General features: G+C 36.4%; 1 protein-coding gene across 1 annotated transcript in view; it reads left to right on the top strand.

The window, feature by feature from the left end:
* The window catches only part of AMMECR1 (AMMECR nuclear protein 1), a 105,682-nt gene that overhangs the window by 29,261 nt on the left and 51,512 nt on the right, over positions 1–24,909 (top strand). Inside the window, exon 2 of the mRNA XM_036840693.1 lies at positions 22,116–22,226. Within this exon, the coding sequence (XP_036696588.1) occupies positions 22,116–22,226 (111 nt within the window). The remainder of the gene's footprint in view (positions 1–22,115; positions 22,227–24,909) is intronic.

Raw genomic sequence — 24,909 nt, 5'->3', positions numbered from 1 at the left:
TGAGCTCTCCAGATTTGGGCTAATGAATTTATAAAACCAGAAGGGTCTGGTGGAAAGGGAAGAAAGAGAAGATGACCCTAAGTAATTTTTCATAAATGCTCTAAGTTTTTAGGGGTCATGTGCCCATACAGCCTTCATTATTCAGGGTGAGTCATAACCAGAGCCTGTATGGAGGTATTGTGAAACTCTGCAGTTCTTTAGCCATACTGGTGTTGGGTTCTTTTAAAAATAGACCATTTCCAGTCAGTAACCATATAGTCTGAAGTTCCCAGGACAGCCCTGGTTTCAGTCTGTCCCATTGTGTCCCTAAGTATGCTCATATTCGTCAGACTCTGTACCAGTTTTTGGTTTGGAAAATATAGACACCAAACGTACAAGGACTTCCTTCTTGCCCACTGAGAAGAGTTCAGCATGGCCTAGCCTTGCTCTTCCAACCCTGCCATTTTCATTGCCAGCAATTCTCTCACCCACTACAAGAAATCTCTTAATACTGTCCCCGTCTTGCTTCCTGTCTTTAACCCTTCATGGGTTAACTTCTCTTTTTTTCTTTGGCATCTCTTTTCTCAGGAGTCTAGCAAATGGTATATCTTTACACTCTCAGAAAGCTGCTTGTATCCTAGCATTTGGGTGACACCCCTTTGAAAACTAGCACACTTTCTTTCTTCCCAGGGCATTCTTGGAGGTTGAAAACTGTTCCTGTGAGATCCTCATCTTCACAGCCCTGCAGAACAGATTCAATAAGAAGAAGCCACCGCTATCATTTATTGAGTGTTTACTATGTTCTAGAACTTAGGTAAAATTCTTTTAAAAATCTCATTTAATCCTTACAAACTGTGAGGTTGGTATTATTCCCTTCTCACAGATAAGGAAACATGCTTAGAGAGGTAAAATAAGTTGTGCAAGATCCCTGCTTAGTAACCTCCATTTGGAAATCCTTACTATATTCCAGGTAAAATGTTATTTGTGTGCATACCAGGCTCAGAATTGTGGATGATGTGGCCAAGCATTCCAACCCCATATTCGAAAAGAACCTTTACCTTTATACTTCTCCTTACCAGGAAATGTATATTTCTGTACTCTTGTTATATACCAGTGGTCCTCAAACTTGAATATGCATGAAAATTCCCCGGAGGGCTTGTGAAAATGCAGGTGGCTGGCCCCAATCCCGGAGTGTCTGATTCAATAGGTCTGGGGGGTGGGGCCCGAGAATTGAATTTCTAACAAGTTCTCAGATGATCCCAATGCTGCTGGTCTAGGGACCACACTTTGAGAATCATTGTTATAACAAATTATTATTCAGCATTTGCTGTGTTCTGGGCCCTGTGCTAAGCACTGGGGATATAAGAGTGAAAAGGGCAGACAGGGTCTTTGTTCTCCTAGAGCTTATAGTCTAGTGGGAGAAATAGACGACTGAACTAATTTTATTTGGGCTAAGTAAACAGGATCGACATGGAGAATAACACAGTTGCTATCCTGTACTCTAGATAGGCTGAGAGAAAGTCTCTTTGAGGAGGTGCTATTTAGTCTAAGACTTAAAGGATGTGAAGAGCTCATTAAGGCTTTCAGCATTGGCTTTTTTCAGCTCAACCTCTGTTTCTGTCACTAGTGATGACTACCTTGGGAGAACTCCATGAATTTCAGAGTGACCTCTGGGCAATTCATTCCTTGGCACTTTCTGTGGCCTTGGCCAAGCTTGACTGCATACTTCTTCCATGACTATTTCCCTCCCCTCTACCTCAACCCCCCCCCCACCTCCAATAAAGATACAGGGGTCAGAGGAATTTGAAGGGTAGGCTAATTTTGTCTTTTGCCTCCGTCTAGGTCACATTCCTTGGTATCTAATGGCTTAGGAAGAATATATACCAAGGGATTGGGCCTGTGAACTTACCATTCATGGCTACTGCCTTCACCTTGTAACTATTTATCAGTGACATTTTAAGATTCTGTTTTATTTGCCAGTTGGCAGATTTGCCCGGAAAGGGGTGTCAGTATAGGAATCCACGTGACTCCCTAGCTATCCTGATGTTGGGTTTCTTTAAAGAAGATTCCCAGATTTTTGTGTTCTAAGAGGATGCTTTCGGCTTTCCAAAAGTGCATCAGAGCAACACAAAACCAAACCTTGTTTTTAGTTGTGTTGACCAAACCTGGAAAAAATTTTAGATCTTTGAAGATGACTTTGGTCCCATTTGCCCTTATCTCTAGCCCTCTGGTTTTTAGCTCTGATTTCAACTCAGATTTTAGTTTGATAACTTATTCTTTTTTTGCTCTGGATCTACCGTGCCCTGATTTAACTAGCTTTTGCTTGGAACCCTACTGCTTCTAGAACCATTTCCTTGATGTTCACTTTTATTCTGTTTTGATTAAACATTTCCTCTGGTATTCTGTTCCTGTAGAGGTAAAGGGACTCTTACTAGATATTTCTCTGGGTGTTTTCAGGCAGAGCATTTCTTTTGGCCTAGGTATACTTTTTTGGGATAACGGACTTCCTTAGTCACCTCTCTATAAATCCCTGAACCCAAGGATGTTTATCAGATGCGGAATACTGGAAACTGACTTTTCTGGTTGCCAAGGATATCCTGAGTTTACTTAAGAAATCTTTTAAACAGTCATCCAGTGCATGCTTCATGGGCTGTGATGTCTCTTCTACATACCTAGGAGTCATATTTAACTACTTTACCCAGATTGAGAATCACCTTTTCCCTGTGGATTCAGAATCTTCTTACTGTTAATCTGGTTCCTAATGATATAGAGTGGATCAGCATTTTTTGTTAACACGTATATCAACCACAAGAATGACTGAAATAAAAAACGAAATGGTGTGCAAGCTCACTCATATCTGGAGATGATAAACTTTTTCTGTGGCTTTGGAGTCTGATAGCCCTGGGTGATAATGTCAGGTCTTCCCCATACTAGTGGTGTCTTAGGCTTAAGTAACCAACCTCTCAGCCTCAGTTTTCTCATCTGTAAATGGGGATAATAACACCTTTTTAAAAATAGAGTTGCTGTGGAGCGTAAAATGCATATGAAAACACCTAATCATACTTGACTCATAGTATGCTGTCATTGAATGTTAACGCTCACTTTCCTCCTTAGTGTTCTTAAAGTCAGGACTTTTGACTGGGCAAGGCACAGTCTCTCATGGTACACCTATCAGCACCAGAATCTTACATTTCCCCAGACATGGAATCCATTCAGGAACCACCTGTGAAATTATAATACTTATTATAAGAAATTATAATACTAAATTATAATACTCAAGTATCCCTACTTCTCCCAGGTATCCCAGGAAGGAAATTAACAGTTATTGAGGGGCTACTTATTAGAGGTTTCATTGGGCAAAAGTGATGATAACATTAATAATTATACCTTTACTGATATGGCATTATAATACTTGGCAGTTTCCAGAACCTCTTAACTGGCTAGTGTCCTTGGATCCTTGTAGCGTAGCAGCCTATCAAGCAGACAGTGCACTTGCCCCCATCTTGCATATCCATGTCTGAAGATGAAGGGAATTGAATGACTCTTTCATGGTCTTCCGACTTGGATGGTGGAGTTGAGCCTTGGGCCTATGTCTTCAGACGCCCCATGCCTATTTCCGTTCCCTTCCCACCCTATCCCAGCACTTTTATCCTACTGTACCACATTGATTTGAACTCTGAGGTTCTGATACATGATTGACCCAATCACTAGAATTCTAAGAACAAAACATCTCTTAGGTTTCCCCCTGATTTTATCCCTGAGACATTTATCTTCCTAAAAGATATCTCTAAAGTGTGAAAATTTTACACTCTTCCTGGGGGCCTGAGAAAGCTGTTTATGCTTTTGATATAAATTCTGTGTGCCACAGTTAGACGTCCACTGCACATTCAAAAACAGTATTGGGTTTAGACCCACAACAAAACTCTTTTAGTGTGATTCTCAGTCTTTTAGATTAAATTATTTTATTCATTCAACAAACATATATTTAGCCCTTACTGTGTGCCAGGGGCTAGGAATACAGCGATGTAAAAGGCATGTAAGCTCTTGGAGCTTACAATCTGGTGGGTAGACAATAAACAAATAGGTAGTGGTATGTGCTATGAAGAAAAATAAAGCACTTTAAAATTTTTGCTCAAACCATGAGGTAACTAAATTGCGAAAGCTACCACTGGCCCCTGGTAGACTTTATAAAAGAGCTAGTTATTGGGAAGATGGCCTCAGAAAAGGAACATTGTCTCTGACAGCCCTTAACAGTTCCTACCTTCCTTTCCATTCTTCGGACTAAAACCTTGCTTTCTTGTATGGTTGTGAGGAACCCCGACAGAATCGGATTGTAAGGATACAGCCAAGCACTTAAGATAGACTGAAGAGGAGAAACAAAATCTTGCACCAAACACCTTTAGAGTTGTGTTTATCTTTTATTCTTTAAGTGTGATGTCTTGCTTTATAGTGTGTTACATGAAGAACATTGAAAATAAATGGATTTTAAAGTATTGATTCAACTATGCTACGTGTAACAAGACATAGTATAAAAAGGCAGCCTCCTCAGATGCTTCTAGTTTTATGGCGTAAGACTGTAGAAGTTCTTTTTGACATAAGTGCTTTAAAAGTTTTGAAGAACAGGGAGTCTGCAAGCTGGAAAGAAGCCATTCTTACCATGAGGCAAATATACTTGAGTTTAATTTTTAAACTATAACTGCTGTTTGACCTTAAATTAAGACAGCCTGTTTCCATTGTGGTGTTTTACCGGTTTAACAATGAGAACATTTAAAGCAGCTGCCACCAATTAAAGTGATTCAGAAATACTGGTTGTAAATAAATATTCTTGAAGTTTTAACTCAGTGAAGTCAGTCTTTTTTGTTTTTTGTTTTGTTTTTGTTTTTTTTAGTTTTTTAGTGGCACTGTCTTTCTGGAAGGCAATTTGGTAAAATGCATCAAGAGCTCAAAAAATGTTCATACACTTTGAACTGGTAATTATGTTTCTGAAAAATCTATCCTTAGAAAATAAATCTGAGATCTGGATAAACTTTAATGCACAGAGATGTTCCCCATAGTTTTAATAAGAAAGAAAGGATTACTTAAATTATGGTACACCCATATGATGGAATATCATGGAGCCATTAAAATATTTTCAAAGAATCTTAACCATGTAGGAAAATGTTTATGCAATTTAGTTGAAAAACAAACTAGACAAAACCATGCAGTATAATTTTAACTATGTGAAAATATTTTCATAGAAAAAGGCTGTCAGGAAACATTGTAAGTTTTCATTTTCTTTGCGTTGTGAGATTATGTGTGATTTTTATTTTCTTCTTTCTACTTTTCTGTATTTTCTTAAAATTTTTTACAGTGAACATATATTACATTTATAGTGAATAAAATATTATATAAGTGTTTTGAGTCTTTCTTTCAATGGGATGCTTTTTATTAATACCCAGTCCATTTATAGTATTATGACATAATTTTTTCCAGATCTTCATCTTTAGAGCATTTATTCTTTCTAGTGAAGTTTTATGTTTTTAATCTTCTGTTTATTTTAATTTTTATGATATACATAGTCAGTGTCACCAGTTTTATTTATGCTTGCTCTAATTTCCAGGTATTCTTCCTTAAAGCAAATAATTCAGTTCCACATTGGAATACTAATTTTTAGGTGGTTTATATCAAACAACACACATACATTCATAGTATGTAGTAAAGAGAGTTGGCCCTGGAGCCACAATGCCTGGGTCCAGATCCTGGTCCTACCACTTAATAGCTATGTGACCACTGACAGGTTAATTGTCCTCTCTGATCCTCAGTTTCCCTATCAGTAAAATGGGGATAATAATAATATCTACCTCATAGGGTTGTGGTAGGAATTTAAAGAGTTATTACATTTAAGCACTTGAAAAAGGCCTGGCACATAGGAAATATTCAGTAAAAGTTAGCTATGTATTTTTAGTAGTATATATACACAAACATACATATATTGTCATGATCATTTGCAAAATGCTCTTTTCTGTCTGTCTTATTCTTTTATACAGTTGTAATTTTAAAATGAAGATTTTTGTCTTATTCTCAGGTAATTGGTCAGTTTTCCTTTCATGCTTTGAAATTATTTTTTAAAGTTACCATATTTTCAACAGTAGAAACCTTATTGATTTGTTTTCCAATCATGTTTTCTTTTTCCATTTTTGGAATTGATGCTCAGTCATGTGGGCTGGATGGAAAGGAGGTTGGCTTTGTCCTAGGTATAAAAGAACTTCTGTTTACATACAAATAGTTAATGTATTCATTGCCAGTTATTCTCATCTATTAAATTATTTACCTTATTTATTAAAGCGCTACTTTAATAGAGAAGGAAGGGGATGGGCAGGTAAGTGAGAGTGTACCCGCGAGTAATAAAACTACATTTGTTTCATTTTAAACTCTGTAATTCAGACTTCTCTAATTCAAACTGATCTTCCCGGACAGATTTGGGGTGAAAAGAGAGCTACCTTTTAGTGAATCATGCACTGGGCTTACATGTATTTTACATATATATATGTAAAATAAATAATAATACGGTCTATACATACTACATATAAAATACATTATAATATGTTGTCTATTACATATATATTATACTTAGGTATATTATGTAATTTTGTAGTCCATATGAGAACTACCAATATTTTATTATAAGTAAAATAATCATTTGCCAATTTTTCTGTCTTATATTACAAAATATGTTCCTATGGAAAACAATTTGGATTTAACTGATCACCTGTTCTCTATAGCTAATTACAATAATTTTGTCATTGCTCAGTTTCACTTCCTCGAAGAAGAGGTGCATTTGTGGTATGTTTACATTGTCAAAATGAGGAAAGACGCTGGGCAAGTTTGAAAGCATGAAGCTGGTCACTGAAAGACTCTAATAAAAAGATTTTTTTCATCAATTTAGCAGTATTCAACTGAGACCAGCAGAGTCCAGACATCTGCATCTTTAACTGGAAATTTGTTTAGTGTTTAATGCCAAGACAATGTGGAAGAGGTAGGCCCAATGCGAAATTACATTTCCCCTGGTCTTTGGTTCTATAGCTATATAGAAACCCTGGACTGAATATGAAGTTCCATATGTGCATTTCAGATCTGGAAGTAGAGCACTCTAGTTTAAAACAAAATATTTTTTATCTGTGGGATTTATCTAAAACGCAAAGGTTTGGGGATTGTTCTTGTTGGTTTTAAAGAGGACTAGGTAAACTCTAGGGAAAAACTTAGCTTTCAGGGATGAGCATGTTCAGCAGCTCAGGTGGCAAATCTTACTTTCTTGTTGAGTTAACGTGATGAAGCCGAGTAGGTCACCATCATTTCCAGACCCTATACACCACCTTTGGCTAATTTGTAGTCCGCTGTGTACCTAGCAGTTCAGCTGGAGGCTTTTTAAATCAGAGCCTTTAAATATACAGAGGAAGTTGTTGTACTGGTGCTTGTTGGTAGGGCTGCTGTGTTCTTTCTTATCTTCCCAGGGAGTTTGGTCCCTTTGTTTAGCTTCTGTTTCATTTGTTTACAAAGTTCTAGGCTTTGAAGTAGGCAGTTCTATAGGACTGCCTAAAGAGAAGTGTAAGGCGAGAAGGTAAGCAATTATCCTTCTGACTTCACTACCTTATTACCTCGGTTTCTCAGTGTCATTCATGGATTTTGCTTTTTTCTCATAGGTTCTGCTCTGGCTTATTTTCTGCTATCCTAGTTTTCTTTGGAAACTTATGTTGTTCTGTGCCTCCCAGATTAGAAGCTGGTTCAATTTACTTTCTGAACATTGAGCTTTCATGGTGTTGCCTGATGAGTTGGTGGGAAATTTTTAAAAATAACTTTTGATATGATAATTTAATGGCACATGTCACAGAATTTTTTTCTGTTTGTTCCATCATAAAAGATCTTTGCGAATCTGATTTCCTTAATGTGAAGTTCCTGTCCTTAGGTGACTGCCCTTCTATAGATGTGGCATTGTGATTGCAAGGTTTATTCTATTAAGACTATGATAAACGCAGTGTTATCTAGCAGAGTAGTGAGGTAAATAGCTGAGCCCTAAGATTGTTTCAGTCGTCATAGCTGAAAAAACAGCCCTTTAAAAATAGTCATAACAAAACATACATACATCAGACATCATTCATAATTATTAATGACTTCCTCAACATTGTTTTAAGTGTTGTAAATAAGGTTGTTCAGATTGCATTTATTTATTTATTTATTTTTTGTTTTAACTTGTACGGAGGGAGAATAAGAGGAGTGAGCTATTTTTGGCATGGGCTTAAAGAAGGAAATATCAGTGTGACTGGTAACTGACACTTTTGTCAAGTTCAGTTTATACTTGACTGCTTTGACTTTTTTTTATTTTATTACTTTGGATTTTAGAGTTCTTGATTTGATATTTTGAAGAGTGACATCTCTAACCTTTTGGTTCTGAGCAGTGCATTGCCCCTGAAACTGGTTGAGTCACTTCATATTCTTCTAAAAGTGCACCAGCTGTCAAAGCTGAAGAGATCTGTCCCTTTTGCTTTCTGCTTCCTGAACCATTTTCCTGCTTACTGTAGTCGTCTACTATTTGTGGTAGGCTTTTTCCACATTTAGTATGTGAAACCTACCACAGAGTTTGACCCTTAAAGTGACTCAGTGTTGAAAGGCTTTGAGACTTCCACTTTGGTCCATGAAGGAGTAACTGGTATAAGACTTGTTCCTTTCTGCCTCGCATAGCCCATAAACAACTTGAAACTGGACAAAATATATGAAACAATGTTTTCAGACATTGGGCAACAAGTAGCACAGGACTGTGATCCCTGAGAAAAAGGGAACAAACAAAAGGAGCCCTACAGTCACCCTGGCTTTCTGTCTGTAGGCAGTTTCTGGCCCATAGCATTCTGAGAGGGAACCCAAGCAGAGCCTGCAGTCTTGTTGAATTGATGAGACAGAGATAGGAACTCAGGGAGGCCTACCTAGATGGCAGGAATTTGTAGAGCAGAGTACTGGGAGGGGCGGGGGGAGCTAGTCAGAGAAATAGCTCCAGAAATCTGCATAAATGTCTCCTTTGTCTTTGGCTTAATTATGAATCTGTGAATGTGTTGAGAGAAACACCATGGGGCTGGGCAAAAAACTATTGCTCAGGAGCTATAAGCTGAAATTTTGCCAGAGCTCATATAGGACTGAGAGATACTTCAGTTCCTACAGCAAGAGTTGAGAGACCTTGTTGAACACCCAGAGCATTCAATAGAGACCCCAGAAGGGTCATTCCTTAGTAGTTGAGCTAATGTAGCCCTAGAATAAAGCATACTTTGAACCCAAACTAACAAAACTTAAAACCTTGCAAGCCTTGAAAAATAATTATCCACAAAAAATTTAGACGCACGACCAAACAAACTTCAGTACTCTTTGAAGGAAGACAGTAAAATCAAAACACTCAAGAATGTAATGATTATAATAGCTGATATCCAAAAAATTACTAGACATTCCAAGAAGCATGTGACCCATAACCAAGAAGAAGTCAGTCAGTAGAAACTGAACCAGAAATAACAGTTACAGAATTAGCAGACAAGGACTTTAAAGCAGCTATGACACTATGGTGAACAATTGAAAGAAAAACATGAATATAATGAGGAAAGAAATTGAAGACATATAAAGAAGCAAACAGAACTTCTGGAGCTGAAAAGTATTACTATATGAAGTGACAGATTGACTGGATGAGATTAATAGATGAGACTGCAGAAGAAAAGATCAATGCATTTGAAGACAACAATAAAGTGGCTGGTCTGAAACAGAGAATGCAAAAAACTGAAGAAAAAGAAGAGAAAGCCTCAGTGAACTGTGGGACAATATCAAGCAGACTCACATGTATGTAATTGGAGTCCCAGAAGGAAAGGAGAAAGAGGAATAGGCAGAAAAATAGTTGAAGAAATAATGGCTAAAAATTTCCAATTATTATGGAAACTATAAACATATAGATCCAAGAAGCTCAATGAACCCTAAGTGGGATAAGCCCAAAGGAACCCACTCTAAGACTATTATAATCAAATGGCTGAAAACCAGTGATAGAGGGATCACTGAAAAGAAGCTAGAGGGGGAAAAAAAGAAACAGTACATATGGAAGAACAAAGATAAGAAGTCATACACATCTCATCAGAAACAGTACAAGTGAGAAGACAATGGAATGACATCTTTAAAGTGCTAAAGAAAAAAAAAAGTACTGTCAACCTCAAGTCTTATCTCCAATGAAAATCTTTAAAAAAAGAAAGCAAAAATAAATGAAGGTGAAATATATTTTTTCAGACAAAAATCTGTCACCAGCAGACGTGACCTACAAGAAATATTAAAAGAAATTCTTCAGGCTGAAGGAAAATGATACCAGACGGAAACTCGAATCTCTGAAAGTAATGAAGAGTTCCAGATAAGTGCGGTAAGTGTGGAATGGATATGAAAGACTTTTTCCTCATTTTTAAATTTTTTAAAAAGTTAAATGATTGTTTAAAGCAAAATTAATAATCTGTCATGGAATTTATAATGTATGTAGATATAAAAGGTATGACAATAGCCCCAAGGCATGGAAGGAGTGAAATAGAAGTATGCTGCTGAAGTCCTTATGTTATATGTATAGTGATGTAATGTTACTTGAAGGTAGATTACAATAAGTTAAAGACGCATCATTTGCAACCTGGAATAACCACCAAAAAACGTATAACTAATATGTTAATAATGGCGATAAAAATGAATACTAAACTATACTCATTTAATCCAAAAGAAGACAGAAAAAGAGGAGCAGAGAACAGATGGGAAACAGAAAACAAATATCAAATATAAAGAACACAGCAATATGAAAGTTACATTAAATATAAGTAGTCTAAATAGTCCAATTAAAAGAAAAGACTGCATGAAAATGCAAGACCCAACTATGTACTACTGTCTGTAAGAAACCTACTTTAAGAATAAAGACACAGATAGGTTAAAAATAAAAAGATGGAAAAAGATATATCATGCAAGCACTAATCATGAGAAAGCTGGAGTGACTATGTTATTGTGAGACAAGTTAGACTTTGGGGCAGGGGGCACATTTCATGATGATGAAGTGGTCAATTCATCAAAAAAGCAGCAATCCTAAAAGTGTATGCTCCTAACAGAGCCTCAAAACACATAAGGAAAAAAAAAAACAGATATAACTGAATGGATAAATAGACAAAACCACAATTAGGATTGGCTATTTCAACACTGTTAACTCAGTAACTGATAGAATAAGTAGAAAAGTCAGTGAGAAGATAGAAAATCTGACCAACACTACCAACCAACTGTAACTAACTGATATTTATAAAACACTGGACCTAACACTACCAGAATATATCTTCTTTTCAAATTCACATACTACATTGGCTAAGACCACATTCTGGGCCATAACACAAACCTCAATACATTCAAAACAATTGAAATAATACAGAGTATGTTCTCTGATCAAAATGGAATTAAATTAGAAATCAATAACAAAAAGCTATCTGGAAAATTCTTAAATATTAGGAAATTACACAGTATACCTCTAAATAAACCATGGTCAAAGAAGAAATTATAAGGGAAATTAGGAAATATTTGAACTGAATGATAATGAAAACACAACGTATTAAAGCTTGTAGGATGCGTGACTTCCCTGGTGGTGCAATGGTTAAGAATCCGCCTGCCAATGCAGGGGACACGGGTTCGATCCCTGGTCTGGTAAGATCCCACGTGGTGCAGAGCAACTAAGCCTGTGTGCCACAACTCCTGAAGCCCACGCACCTAGAGCCCGTGCTCCGCAACAAGAGAAGCCACCGCAATGAGAAGCCCGCTCACCACAACGAAGAGTAGCTCTGGCTTGCTGCAACTAGAGAAAGCCCACACGCAGCAATGAAGACCCAACGCAGCCAAAAATAAATAATTAATTAATTAAAAAAAAACTTGTAGGATGCAACTAACAGTGCTTAGAGGGAAATTTATAGCTTTAAAATAAGGAAGATCTAAAAATCAGTAGTCTAAGATTCCAACCTAAGGAGCAAGAAAATGAAGAGCAAATTAAACCCCAAATAAGAGGAATAAAATATTAGAAGAGTAGAAACCAATAAAATAGAAAACTAACAATAGAGAAAAATCAATGAAACCAATAGCCAGCTCTTTGAAAAGATTAATACAATTGATAAACCTATAGCTAGATTGATAAAGACAAAAAAGAGAAAAGATACAAATTAATACAACTTACCAGTATCAGGAAGGAAAGAATGGCTATCACTATGGATCCTACAGACATGAAAAGGATAATAGGGGAATATTATGAATAACTTTATGCCAATAAATTCTACAACTCAGATGAAATGGAAGAATTCCTTGAAAAACACAGATTACCAAAATTGACTCAAAAAGAACTAAAAAAGTCTGAATAGCTTTATATCTATTAAAGAAATTAAATTTGTAATTAAAAATCATCCCATAATTAAAATCTAGGCTCCAATGACTTCAATGATGAATTTTATCAAATATTTAAGAAACAAACCAACCTTGTAGAAAAGAGAGGATAGAATTCTTCCCAACTCATTCTATGAGGCTGACATCGCCATGATACCAAAAACTGACAAAGATATTAGAAGAAAAAACCATAGACCAATGTTCCTTACGTACATATACACAAAAATCCATCACCAAATAAAAAAATGAACGTCAATCTTTGCCTTACAGTGTATACAAAAAGTAATTCACAATGGATCATAAACCTAAATGTAGAAGCTAAAATTATAAAACTCCTGGAAGAGAATAGGAGAAAATCTTCATGACCTTTGGATAAAGATTTCTTTTATTGGACACAAAAACATGAACCAGGGCTTCCCTGGTGGCGCAGTGGTTGAGAATCTGCCTGCCAATGCAGGGGACACGGGATCGAGCCCTGGTCTGGGAAGATCCCACATGCCACGGAGCAACTGGGCCCGTGAGCCACAATTACTGAGCCTGCGCGTCTGGAGCCTGTGCTCCACAACAAGAGAGGCCGCGACAGTGAGAGGCCCGCGCACCGCGATGAAGAGTGGCCCCCGCTTGCCACAACTAGAGAAAGCCCTCGCACAGAAACGAAGACCCAACACAGCCATAAATAAATAAATTAATTAATTAATTAAAAAAATGAACCAGAAGAGAAAAATTGATAAACTTCATCAAAATTAAGAACATATGCTCTTCAAAAGATACCATTAAGAAAATGAAAAGGCAAAACACAGGCTAGAAAACTATATTTGCAATACATATATATGATAGATTGGTTTCCAGAATATATTTTTAAAAACCTACAGCTCAATAAAAAGAAGAAAAACAATCCAATTAAAAAAATGAGTAAATGAGTTGAACAATCACTTCCCAAGAGAAGATATGTGAATGAATATTAAGCACTTGAAGAGTTGCTCAGTATCATTAGTTATCAGAGAGCTACAAATTAAAACCACAGTGAGATATCCCTACATGTTAACTTGAATTAAAAAAAAAAAGACAATACCGAGTATTGGTAAGGCTGTGGAGCCACTGGCACACTCATACAATACTCGTATAAGGTAATTGGTACAGCCACTGGAAATTAGTACAGCCAATTAGAAAATCGTTTGGCAGTTTCTTATAAAGTTAAGCATATGCTTACTCATGGCTCAGCAGTCCTCTTTGTAGGTAATTACCGAAGAGGAATGAAAAGTTATGTTCACACAAAAACTTGAATGCAAATATTATCACAGCAGCTTTATTTATAATAGCCCCAAACTGGAAGCAACCCAAATATCCATCAGCGAGTGAGTAGGTAGACAAATTGTGATATATCCACTCAGTGGAATATTACTCAAAAATAAAAAGGACCAAACAACATGAATGAACATCAAAAGCATTGTTCTAAGCAAAAGAAGCTACACACGAAAAGACTGCATATTGGATGATTCCATTTACACGAAGTTCTAGAAAAGGCAAAGCTATAGTGACCAAAAGCAGGTCAGTGTTTGCCATAGTGCAGGAGTGTGGGGAGGGGGATTGATTGCAAAGAGACACAAGGGAACTCTCTGGGGTGATGGAAATGTTCTATACCTTGATTGTGGTTTAGGTTACCTGTATATACACGTTTATCAAAATTCATTGAATTTTACACTTAAAAGGCTGCTTTTATTGTATGTAAAATATACTTTAATAAAGTTGATTTTTTAAAAGAAGCACTTTGGAGGTGAGGATGTCAATTCCATGTTTAAAAAAATCATAATCTCTTGGATATTTCATGATAGAGGTTCTTGAGAGGTTGAAGTGTTTTCTGAAAGGTAAAAGAGAAGGAGGAAGAAAGAAAGCAAAGGCAACATAAGTTGCCCTGATACAACTGGTCTCAGTTGAGTACTTTGTCCCTAGATCCTGTGTTTCTTCTTCCCCCTAAAATGAGAAAGGCTTGCCAAATTCCTGCTGCAAAGCTGAGTCTATCCAGCTCCTTTCTCTCAAAGGAGCAAGTAATCCAATACAAGGACCTTAAAATCAACAGTTACCTTTCTAAACTCAGAAAACATGTGAAAAACAAATACATCACAGTTTTATTGCTGGTCTTACTTATGAAGCTGGCACATTACATGAGATCTCCTTGGAATGGGAAACAAGATAAAAATCTAGAATGAAGAAGCTGAATAACTTTCCAGCTGTTTTTCTATTATTTTTTTATAAATGTAACTTTTATTTCTATTTTTTAATTAATTAATTTATTTTTGGCTGCGTTGGGTCTTCGTTACTGCACGTGGGCTTTCTCTAGTTGCGGCGAGCGGGGGCTACTCTTCGTTGTGGTGCATGGGCTTCTCATCGCGGTGGCTTCCCATTGCGGAGCACGGACTCTAGGCACGTGGGCTTCAGGAGTTGTGGCACGCAGGCTTAGTTGCTCTGCAGCACATGGGATCTTCCCAGACCAGGGATCGAACCCGTGTCCCCTGCATTGGCAGGCAGATTCTTAACCACTGAGCCACCAGGGAAGTCCTGTTTTTATATTAGTGGTTAAATCAATCAGCATATTTATTTCCTACAACGGGATGGTAGAAGATGGATCATTAACTGGGGAGGTAAGATATAGGGACAAACCTAAACCAAACCAAAACAACAACAACAAAATCCTTAGTTGTTTTCATTGTTTTGTTTTAAGTGTTATGAATTCCCTGACCATCCGGCATATAAATGATTAAATGGAAGTACCAAAACACAGTTCCACAGAAGTTTTTAATGGCATAAAAAAAGTAAAAGTTGACTGTATCAATCACCATTCATTCTAAAACCCCTGGATCTAGTTCCCCTAGTTCTCTTACTTTTGCTTATATTGAGTTCAGAAATCTTAGGACTTCAGCACAAGGTCATCTTTTTTGGCCTGGTCTGTTTTATATTAAAATAATTAATTCTTTTCATAGTTAAGGCTGAGTCTCAAACTTTAAAGCTCTTTGAACAAATGGTTTCAGAATAGGAATTCCAAATAGAAATTATTTCATTTTGGAAATCTATAGCAATTTGTCATTTAAAATTTATTTTATGAGTTAGATTTTCAGATAATAAAGATTTATGATTTGTTCCTATTATCAGAAGAAAGCACATAGCTATTTCATCCTTCAAATACTACCAGATATTAAATTTAATACACACTGCAGTGTAAACTAATAAGAGAAAATATGTGCAAATGTAGTATTTTTTTTCCCAATGCACTGCCGTTCTCATCTAATTTGGGACTTTAAAAATGAAAATAATAATGAGACTATCTCAATTTATCAAGCCTGAGACTGATTTTTTTTTTTTTTAGTTTACTGAAAATTGTTGATTTGGTCTTGCTAAAAGGAAGAAATGGTTCTTTCAGTTCAAAAATTGGCAGAATCAAGGTAATCCTTTAAAGTATGCTTGTGATTTGGCTGTTTGTGTGTCGGTGGTGATTACCCTTGATTTACAAGACACACACACACTCAACCTTCCCAATTATCTGTAAGACTTTTAGACTGCCTCTCTCCCTCTGGCATTTGCTAGTTAAATTAGCATTATATATATAGTATATATGAATATAACGCTGGTATGATAGAATTTCTGGGAACACCAGGCAGAGAAAAGTAGTGAAAGATTAGTAATTCCTGATTCCCACTTTCAGGTGTGTGTGGTCTTCTGTACTAACCCATGCTGTCTGTTTAAGGAGTGTCTCCTTATTTTCCTGAGCCCCATGGGATACAGGCTAGTTACAAAGGTTGGAGGGAGGAGTGTGGTATATAAGGCTGTAATGGTGATATAGTGTATTTTCCTTACCTGCAGTAAAGGATTGGTGTAGATGAGAAAGTGTTAAATGTTTTGGAACCTTACCTTCTCTTCCCACCCCCCAACCATATACCTCCTTCTATTCCTCTCCTTTCAGGGCTTCCTATCAATTTGAATTTCAAATTATCTGAAAGACTTAAGCATCATTCATTCATTAATGATTCATTCATTCATTCAAAAGCCTCATTAAATAATACGAATTACTTAAACAATCAGATCGGTACCTAGCTAAATAGTTGTTAACCAATAGTAAATGGGAATTTTGATTTGGTGGAAATTTGTAGATATTAGAACACCTGAGTTTGATGAAGGCTGGCTAAGCAATAGGAAAAAATGAAGGTTGCACGGGAGTGAGAAAGGGTGTTTGGAGGCCATCAAAGATAAAATGTCAGATTTTGGTATGGGCTTCTAATGGGAATGGTATAGAAGCTTGCAAACTGGGTCTAGTGTTTCTAGGCCGATCCAGTGTTTCCAGTTTGTCCTGTTATCTCCTCAACTAATTTCTCTTTCCCCTCCTGAGAAGAGGAGGAGGAGGAAAAGGAGATTTGTGCTTAGGCTCACCTAGGTGGTACTGTGTAGTATTCATGGGGTATTCCTATTCACTGTTATTTTAGAAGACATCTAGGTTTGCTACTCACAATTTTAATTAAAAAATTAAATCAGTAGTGAGAAATTTTGGAGAACTAGCCAGGTTCTAACACTAACCAGTTGACCCTACACTATGCCTAGATAGCTTTTTGTTTTTCACCTGTAAAATGAAGAGGAAATAGAGTCTCTTCTTTTAATCTCTTAAAAGCTCTTTCAGCTAATAACCTTAGATACCTTATTACATAAACTTTGAACTATGTGCTAAAGTTTTTGTTAGCAATTTGCTATGGACTGAATTGTGTCTCCACAAAATTCATATGTTGAAACCCTAACCCCTAATGTGACTGTATTTGGAGATAGGGCCTATAATGAGATAATTAAGGTTAAATGAGGTCATAAGGATGGGGCCGTGACACAATAGGATTAGTGTCCTTTTAAGAGATACTAGAGAGCTCATGTGGATGCTCGCTCTCCTTCTGAAGCTCAGAGGAAAGGCCATGCGAAGACTAAGCAGCCATCTACAAGCCAGGAAGAGAGCTCTCAGAAACAGAACCCTACTGGAACCTTTATCTCCGACTTCCTATCCTCCAGAACTGTGAGAAAATTAATTTCTGTTGTTTAAACCACCTTGTCTGTGGTATTTTGTTATGGCAGCTCGAGCAGACTAATATAGGATTTAACCATAATTGAGTATATTTTCACAAATTGAATCAGTTGTTTATATAGTCTGGAAATGAGATATATAGCTTGTTTGTGTTGAAATAGGACATGAAAGGTTTTAACCTGGTCGTGGAGGGAAGTCTCTGCCATTTCTGTGTTTCTCTGAGCTTCTAGATACTGTGGAATTATGGTATTGAGTTGGATGTTATGAGTAATACAGTTGGATTTTTTGAACTAAGTTGGTGAGGAACCTGAGTTCAGTTGAAAAGCAACCATTATTTGATGGCAGAAGAAAAGAACGAAGCTAGAGGACTTCTCTCTTTTCCTGTATCTACCTACAATATAAATAACCTTGTTGAATACCCCTGTTACAGTAATTAGTATATTGGTGGGGATTGACATTGTGTTGTTAATGTTACCGCCTACAAATCTCATTCTAAAGAAGAGCAAATTGCCGGAGTAGGGGCTTGCTAATGTCTAAGGGTATTTTTAACCTGTATTTGCCTTGGTATGGCAGGGGAGATAGGATTTATGGTTAAAAAATTAAGTAAATACACCTTTTTCAGAGTTGTACCCCTCTCCCACAAACATATTTCTAATCTTTCCTGGTCTGCATCAATAGAATAGTCTCAGAAGAGGGGCATAGGAAGTGGCATGCAGCTTAGACTGGGGAGTATCCTGCTCAGATTTACATTGCTTTTCTGGACTTTTGCTGATTCCGCGTAGCTACATTTCCCCTGAGAGCTACTATTGACCTGATAGTACCGGCTGCCAGTTGGCAGGGAAGATTTACCTAGATTAGGTGGTTATTTCCTGTTCCTGTCTACAGACTTGGAAAAATGGAGAGAGTTTACTTTCCTCCAAACACTTCTCAGAACATAGTGGCACAAACTGTTCAGAAGTGGGAAAATTCCTTAAAAAGCTATGTCTGGTTACCTTCAGATAAACATTTCCATTAATATTTCATTTCATTTTGAGCCCCTTCTGGTTTGTAGTATTTCTTCAATATATATAGGTGGCCTCAAACCATACGGTAAAAGTATTTTCCAAAAACATTCACTTTTTGTCTTACTATGAACTGTTTTCCTTATTTCCTTGTCATTGAGTAAGCAGCTCCTCTCAACAGGCTGAAATCCCTTTTTCTACTTTGATCTGTCTCTGATTATGCTGATGTCTTATGTCCTTTTGGGAACTCATACATGTTTTTTTTTTTTTTTTTAATCATTCACTTTATTTATTTATTTATTTTTAATTTATTTATGGCTGTATTGGGTCTTCGTTTCTGTGCGAGGGCTTTCTCTAGTTGCGGCAAGCGGGGGCCACTCTTCATCGCGGTGCGCGGGCCTCTCACTGTTGCGGCCTCTCTTGTTGCGGAGCACAGGCTCCAGACGCGCAGGCTCAGTAGTTGTGGCTCACGGGCCTAGTCGCTCCGTGGCATGTGGGATCCTCCCAGGCCAGGGCTCGAACCCGTGTCCCCTGCATTGGCAGGCGGATTCTCAACCACTGCGCCACCAGGGAAGCCCTCATACATGTTTTAATAACACATTTAAGAATGAAATTGCCTATTTCTTCCCTCTGTGTGTTGGGAAAAGAAAAACTTTTGTTGCTATGTTTAGATGATATGTATTGAATGTTCCCATAATCATTGCCCTGTGTAAAGTAGTTATCACACACAAGATACAATCTCTCATGCTCCGTGGTGTTTATTCTGTTTCAGTCTACTTTAAAATGCTTAACTTCCCAAGTTCTTTTCCCCATTAAATATTGCCTTTAGATATTTTGGTTTTTTAAAAATTTACATATACATGTTCTTTATAAAAGACATTGGATGGGCATTTGCAAATGAAAAATTAGAGTCCCAGATTTTGAAGGAATAGTTTTATTCTGTCTACTAAAAGTCTGATTTCTTCCATCTTCAGGCATCTGTCCTAAACACAGTGGGGTTGTCAAGTAGCAATCCCTCCCATCTTTGACACAGATACTTCCCTGCAATACCAACCCCCAAAGAGGATGTTTCCTGGGGCAGGTAAGGAACAGGGAGAGTACAGATGATTCTGTATCTGCTCTACCTCTTATGAGGGCTCTTGAGAACATATACTCAACAGTGCCTAAAATTCATAGAATGTTAAATCTGGAAGAGACAATAACAAGTTATCAAGACTGGCAGACTACTTCCTGGTCCCTGAAAGTGTTGTGTACTTTTACATCTTATTATGGAGTGCCTGGCAAAATGCAGCTTATCCTCTAGCACCCTACCCTCTGAGTGAATCATTCCTTCATCAGTCATAGCATAGCCTAATAAGAAACTGTGCATAATTTCTCCCACTGTGTGTTTGAATGCCCTCCAACACATTTCATAGTGTAGTGTTTAATGGTGTTCTTTTTTTATTTACTCTACACATTTTGAATGTTTGCTTGAATAGACAGGATTATAGTAAGAATGGCGTACATATCTATTTTAGTGGGATAAACAAGAGGATTGAAGGTAAAGTACTTGTAAATGACTTTCATGTTTTTGATAGGAAATGAATTCACTCATACTTTTAGGTTTCCACTCAAGTCACTGAGGAAGAGAATATACAACTTAGTTCTGTGTTATTGAGAAACCATCAATGGTATTTTAAAGACATGTTATATATATGTTACAGTATGATTCACTTTGTTCTGAATCTGCCAAGGGACCTGTCTTACACACAGCTCTTTTGTATAGGCATTGCTATGGGAGAGGATTGACCTCTTACTGTCCATTTACTGGTTGCTGACGTTGACTCTACCAAATTAGAAGGTGAAAAATGAAGAGGTGAAATTCATCTTTAAAGATAACGTGTGTGAATTTTAGGATACTAGTATTTGTATGAGTAATAGAAGAATCGGTGAGAAAGTGATCCCATCTAATACTTATCTTCCTGATCAACTACTAGTCAAGAGCAATTAGAGAAAAATTTCATCTGGAGCATTAGAATCCTGTCTCAAGTTATAAGATAGTATATATGATGTAGAAAGCAAAACAAAAACAAAAACAAAAAAACCCTGGAATTTACCTTTTGCTTTTTATTTTAGGGCCTTTAGTGTAGGTCATCCAGCATGTGAATACTAACATTGACAAAACTTGGCCTTGTACTTAGTCATCTTTTTCAATGCCTCTGGGCATTTGGCTCTTGGAAGGAGGTAATTCTTAGTACTGCTCCCTGGTTTGCATTATTTATTTGGAAACCTGTCTGCCATTGTGGTTACTTGTCAGAACACAGCATAATTTAAATGTCCGAGGTGGGTGATCGAAGTACTTGAACTTTTTCCCCAACTGCTGATGACTGATTAGAGAGTACTTTAAATAAAGAATGTGTTCTCCAACTTAACAGCATATTATAAGAGATATATGACATACGGTATATCCCCCAAATTTTTAATTTTTAGAAAGCAGAAATGTATTATATTTTACCAATAATACTGTGAATACTCATATTAACAGGAACCATCCCCAACTGTAGGGTATTAATCTTTTTACAAAATGTTCTAAAATGTATAAATTAATTTCATAAAATCTGACAAAGTTGCTTCTGTTTAGAAACGAATTGCTTTTAAACTTAACCATTAATTGAGACTATCAGTGCTTTGCTGCAGAATCCAAACATCTATTGTATTAAACTTCATTTAAAACTATATTACCCTCTTAAAACAACAACAGTCAAAACAACTAAATTATTTTCTTGTTGCCATTTTATTATAATTGATATTTTGATGTTTGATGATTGTATTTATTGGCAATAATTTTATCTGAAAATTAAAATAAACTTTCTGGTTTCAGAGTATTACTTTGTTAATATTTGCTGTTGTCCTTCACCTCTCCAAACCCTACTCGTTCTTCTAGGCCAAGCTGAAGATGATCAAACTCACTGAAATTTTCTCCTATCCCAGTAGCTTAATTTATGGCATTTTGGACATGGCTTATAGCACTTACTTCCTTTTGCCTTGTGTTAGTTAGCTGTGAACATGCCCTCCTCCTGTACGTTAGTTAGCTGTGAACATGCCCTCCTCCTGTACTGGCTCCCAGAGAGCAAAGACTATGTTTTAGGCAACTGTGTATCTCCAGTAGCACCTTTCACAGTGCTTTGCACACCGCCCCCCATACATTCAGTAAGTATTTATCAAATCTGTTTATTTTTTCCCCTGATTTTCTAGACTAGACTTAGGAATCAATCAGTGACTTGAGGTTTAAATGAGGAATGAGGTATAGTAATGGCTCTGTAGTCAGGATTGGCCAGGTTTGAGTTCCTACTTCATGATGTATTAACTGTGGGACTGCCTCATCTGTAAGATAGGAATGTTAGTAATAGTATCAGCCTCCTAGAGTTGTTGATGAGGATTAACATAGATAATCTGTTAAAACCATTTATTGGGCTTTCTAACATATAGAATACATTCAATACAGCATAGCTATAATTGTTGCTAAACGCAGTCCTACTGGGCTAGATGCTAAGCCCCCGAGGGCCTGTCTTCTGGTCTTTATAGCTCAGGCACCTAACCTTGATATAGTAAATATTCAACAAATACTTCTTTTAATTGAATTGATTGATTTACCCTATTTTTATCTTCCATTACAGCCCACTGTTTGTAACATGGAAGATTGGTCGAGACAAAAGATTGCGTGGATGCATAGGTACTTTTTCTGCCATGAATTTGCATTCAGGACTCAGGGAGTACACACTTACCAGGTGAAGACCAATTTTTGTTACCTCTGCTTCTACATTAAAAAAAAAAGAAAAACCTTACGAAACTTGAACCTGATACTTTAACTCCTTTTCCTTTCCTGAACTGTCAGCATTCTTGACTCCTTTCATGTCAGACTTTTTTCTTCTCTTCGACCATTTGCCTTGTCTCTGATAAAATGTTATTGATATATATTATCATAACATAAAATACTGTGATTACATGTATTCTGCCATAGATGTCTTAAAGAGTTTTTTTTTTTTTTCTTTCAGTGGCCATCTTATTTTGTATAACTTGAAAATCAATGACCAAATATCTATGGGTTACTTAAATGTGTTATTTCCATAATAATAGTCATTGTGTCGTCTTTGTTAGGCTTTAAAAAATTGTTGATGTCTATTCCATCTCACACATTTTGTTACACTTTTATGTACTTTTGGAATTGAAGGGAGAACCTAAGAAGAAAGTGATGCAACAGCCTGGCAGCATAATCATTCACATTCACACTTTACCCAGAATTAATTGCAGCTTACTTATTTTGTTTCATCCAACACAAGGACAAAGTAATGAATGCCTCATTACAGTTGTTAAGACTTTGTTCTTAATTTCTGAACTCACAAAAAGCTATCTAGCATGCCATCAGATTTTTTTGGTTCAAGTTTAGATTTCTAACAAATTGTGTTCCAAAATTATTTCAAAAGAAGAAAATTCCTTAAATAATAAGCTATTAGCAAAGGAATTTCCTGTTTTTGTTCATATTTCAGGGTGATTATCTGATACAGTTTCTATAGTTGTAATATGCACAGTGTCTGTCCAACAAGAAATTGGTCCCTGCTGACTATTGGTACTTGTGGCAAGTTGCTCAATCTCCAATAGATAAAGTAGTAATTATAGTACTTTGTTCTCTATACTTAATAGGAGTATTAGGGAGATGTCAGGGGAATGAAGTAATAATCAGTCACTACTTTGCTTCAGGATTAATGTTGTGGAAGATTCATTATTTTACTATAGAATTGCATAAATGCTGCTCATAGCACCAGTTAATAAAATGCTGGCAACTGAGTTTAGTATTCTTATATTTGAAGATGTAGCTCACAGCTACAGGATTTTCTTAGCTTACACTGAAGCCCAGAAAGAAAAGGAAAGGCTTGGAGGGTCATGTTCATTCTTAGATTTTCACAGGTATTAGAAATGGGGTGTTTGGACTTGATTAAATAATAATTAGGCAGAAAGGGGGTTGAAACACACATTCTGGAAATAACTACAACTTACTAAAGATAGTACAGTTATAAGTCTAGGCATGTTAGATTTTTTTTCGCTGACATGAAATACCATGGACTCATTTTGGGACTTTAGCAAATTCTGCCAGGACAGGTGCATATGAAATTACGTTTTAAATAGCTAATCAAAGGCAATTTATTATATATTTCCTAAAATAAGTTGTTATGAGGAATACCAGTTCCTTGGTATTGCTTGAAAAAAGAATTCTATGGCCAAATAAATTTTGGGAACACGACTGAAACAAATTTAAACAGCTCTGCTCACTACAGGGTTTCTCAGAACCTTTTATGTTAATGGTGTGGTGAATCTCTGAGGGATACAGAATGAAGCATTTCCCAGACTTTTTTGACTACAGAACCCTTTTATCCTCCCACCCTCGTGTCTTATGCCATTAGTGCTCCAAGGAACACATTTTCAGAAACAGAAGTATGTTATAAAATTTCCATTTTTCTTTATAGTTGGGGAGCCTGAATTGATAGTATAGAAAACCTTTGTACTTTCAAGTGAAATTGTGGCAGAAATCCCAGTATCAAATATTATATACTTTAGAAATCCTTAGTAGTAGTAGCTATAGTAGCAATTTGTTTTTACTTAAAGAAAATATGAAATTCTTTTGTCTACATTGATAAAAAGGGATGAAAATATCCAATTTTTCTGGACTTGTGAATCTGTCTCCTAGGGCAATTACCAGAAGAATTATAGTATATTTTTTCTGACGATAATATGATTCGGAATGAATCATTCAAATAGTTGGACTTAGAAATTTGCCTACATTTGTATTTGTATTTGTACATATACAGGTGTAGTCTATGGCTCTTCCTGTTTACTTTTCAGCTTTTTTCCCCATCTTTCTATACAATTTCCTGAAATTGTATACAGCACATTAGAGAGATATGTGTGTTTGTGTGTGTATATACACATATATGTACCTGGTCTTCTCATTTTTGTTTGGTTTCATTTCTTTTGCTTAATATGATAATAAGAATGAAGTTATTTGGAAGAGACGAACAAAGAAAACAAGTCTTAAAATATACAGTTGCTCTTTTTTCTGGATTCATTTTAGAGTCAAAACTGTGGCATCATTTTAAAAAGTTGCAATATAATGTTTTTCAGTCCCATAGGGTACTTATCATTTCTACATGCTGTTGTTATTAGTGGTATTAATTTATATGCATGGTCCTCACAACAACTCTTAGGTATTAATATCCACATTTTAAAAATGAGGAAACTGAGATTTAGAGAATTTAAATAATACACCCACTCACACATCTAGTAAGTGGTAGAAACAGGATTCAAACCCAGGCCATCTGACTGCAAAGTCCAAGCTCTTAACTACTACATTTAAGATAAGATAAAATAAAATTTTCTGAGAATATATGTTTTGTAGCTTCATGGTGAAAATAATGA

The sequence above is a fragment of the Balaenoptera musculus genome, chromosome X (genome assembly GCF_009873245.2).
Source record: "Balaenoptera musculus isolate JJ_BM4_2016_0621 chromosome X, mBalMus1.pri.v3, whole genome shotgun sequence".
NCBI lineage: Eukaryota > Metazoa > Chordata > Mammalia > Artiodactyla > Balaenopteridae > Balaenoptera > Balaenoptera musculus.
Note: the sequence above shows the minus strand (reverse complement) of the source record. Positions and strands in the feature narration are given on the sequence as shown.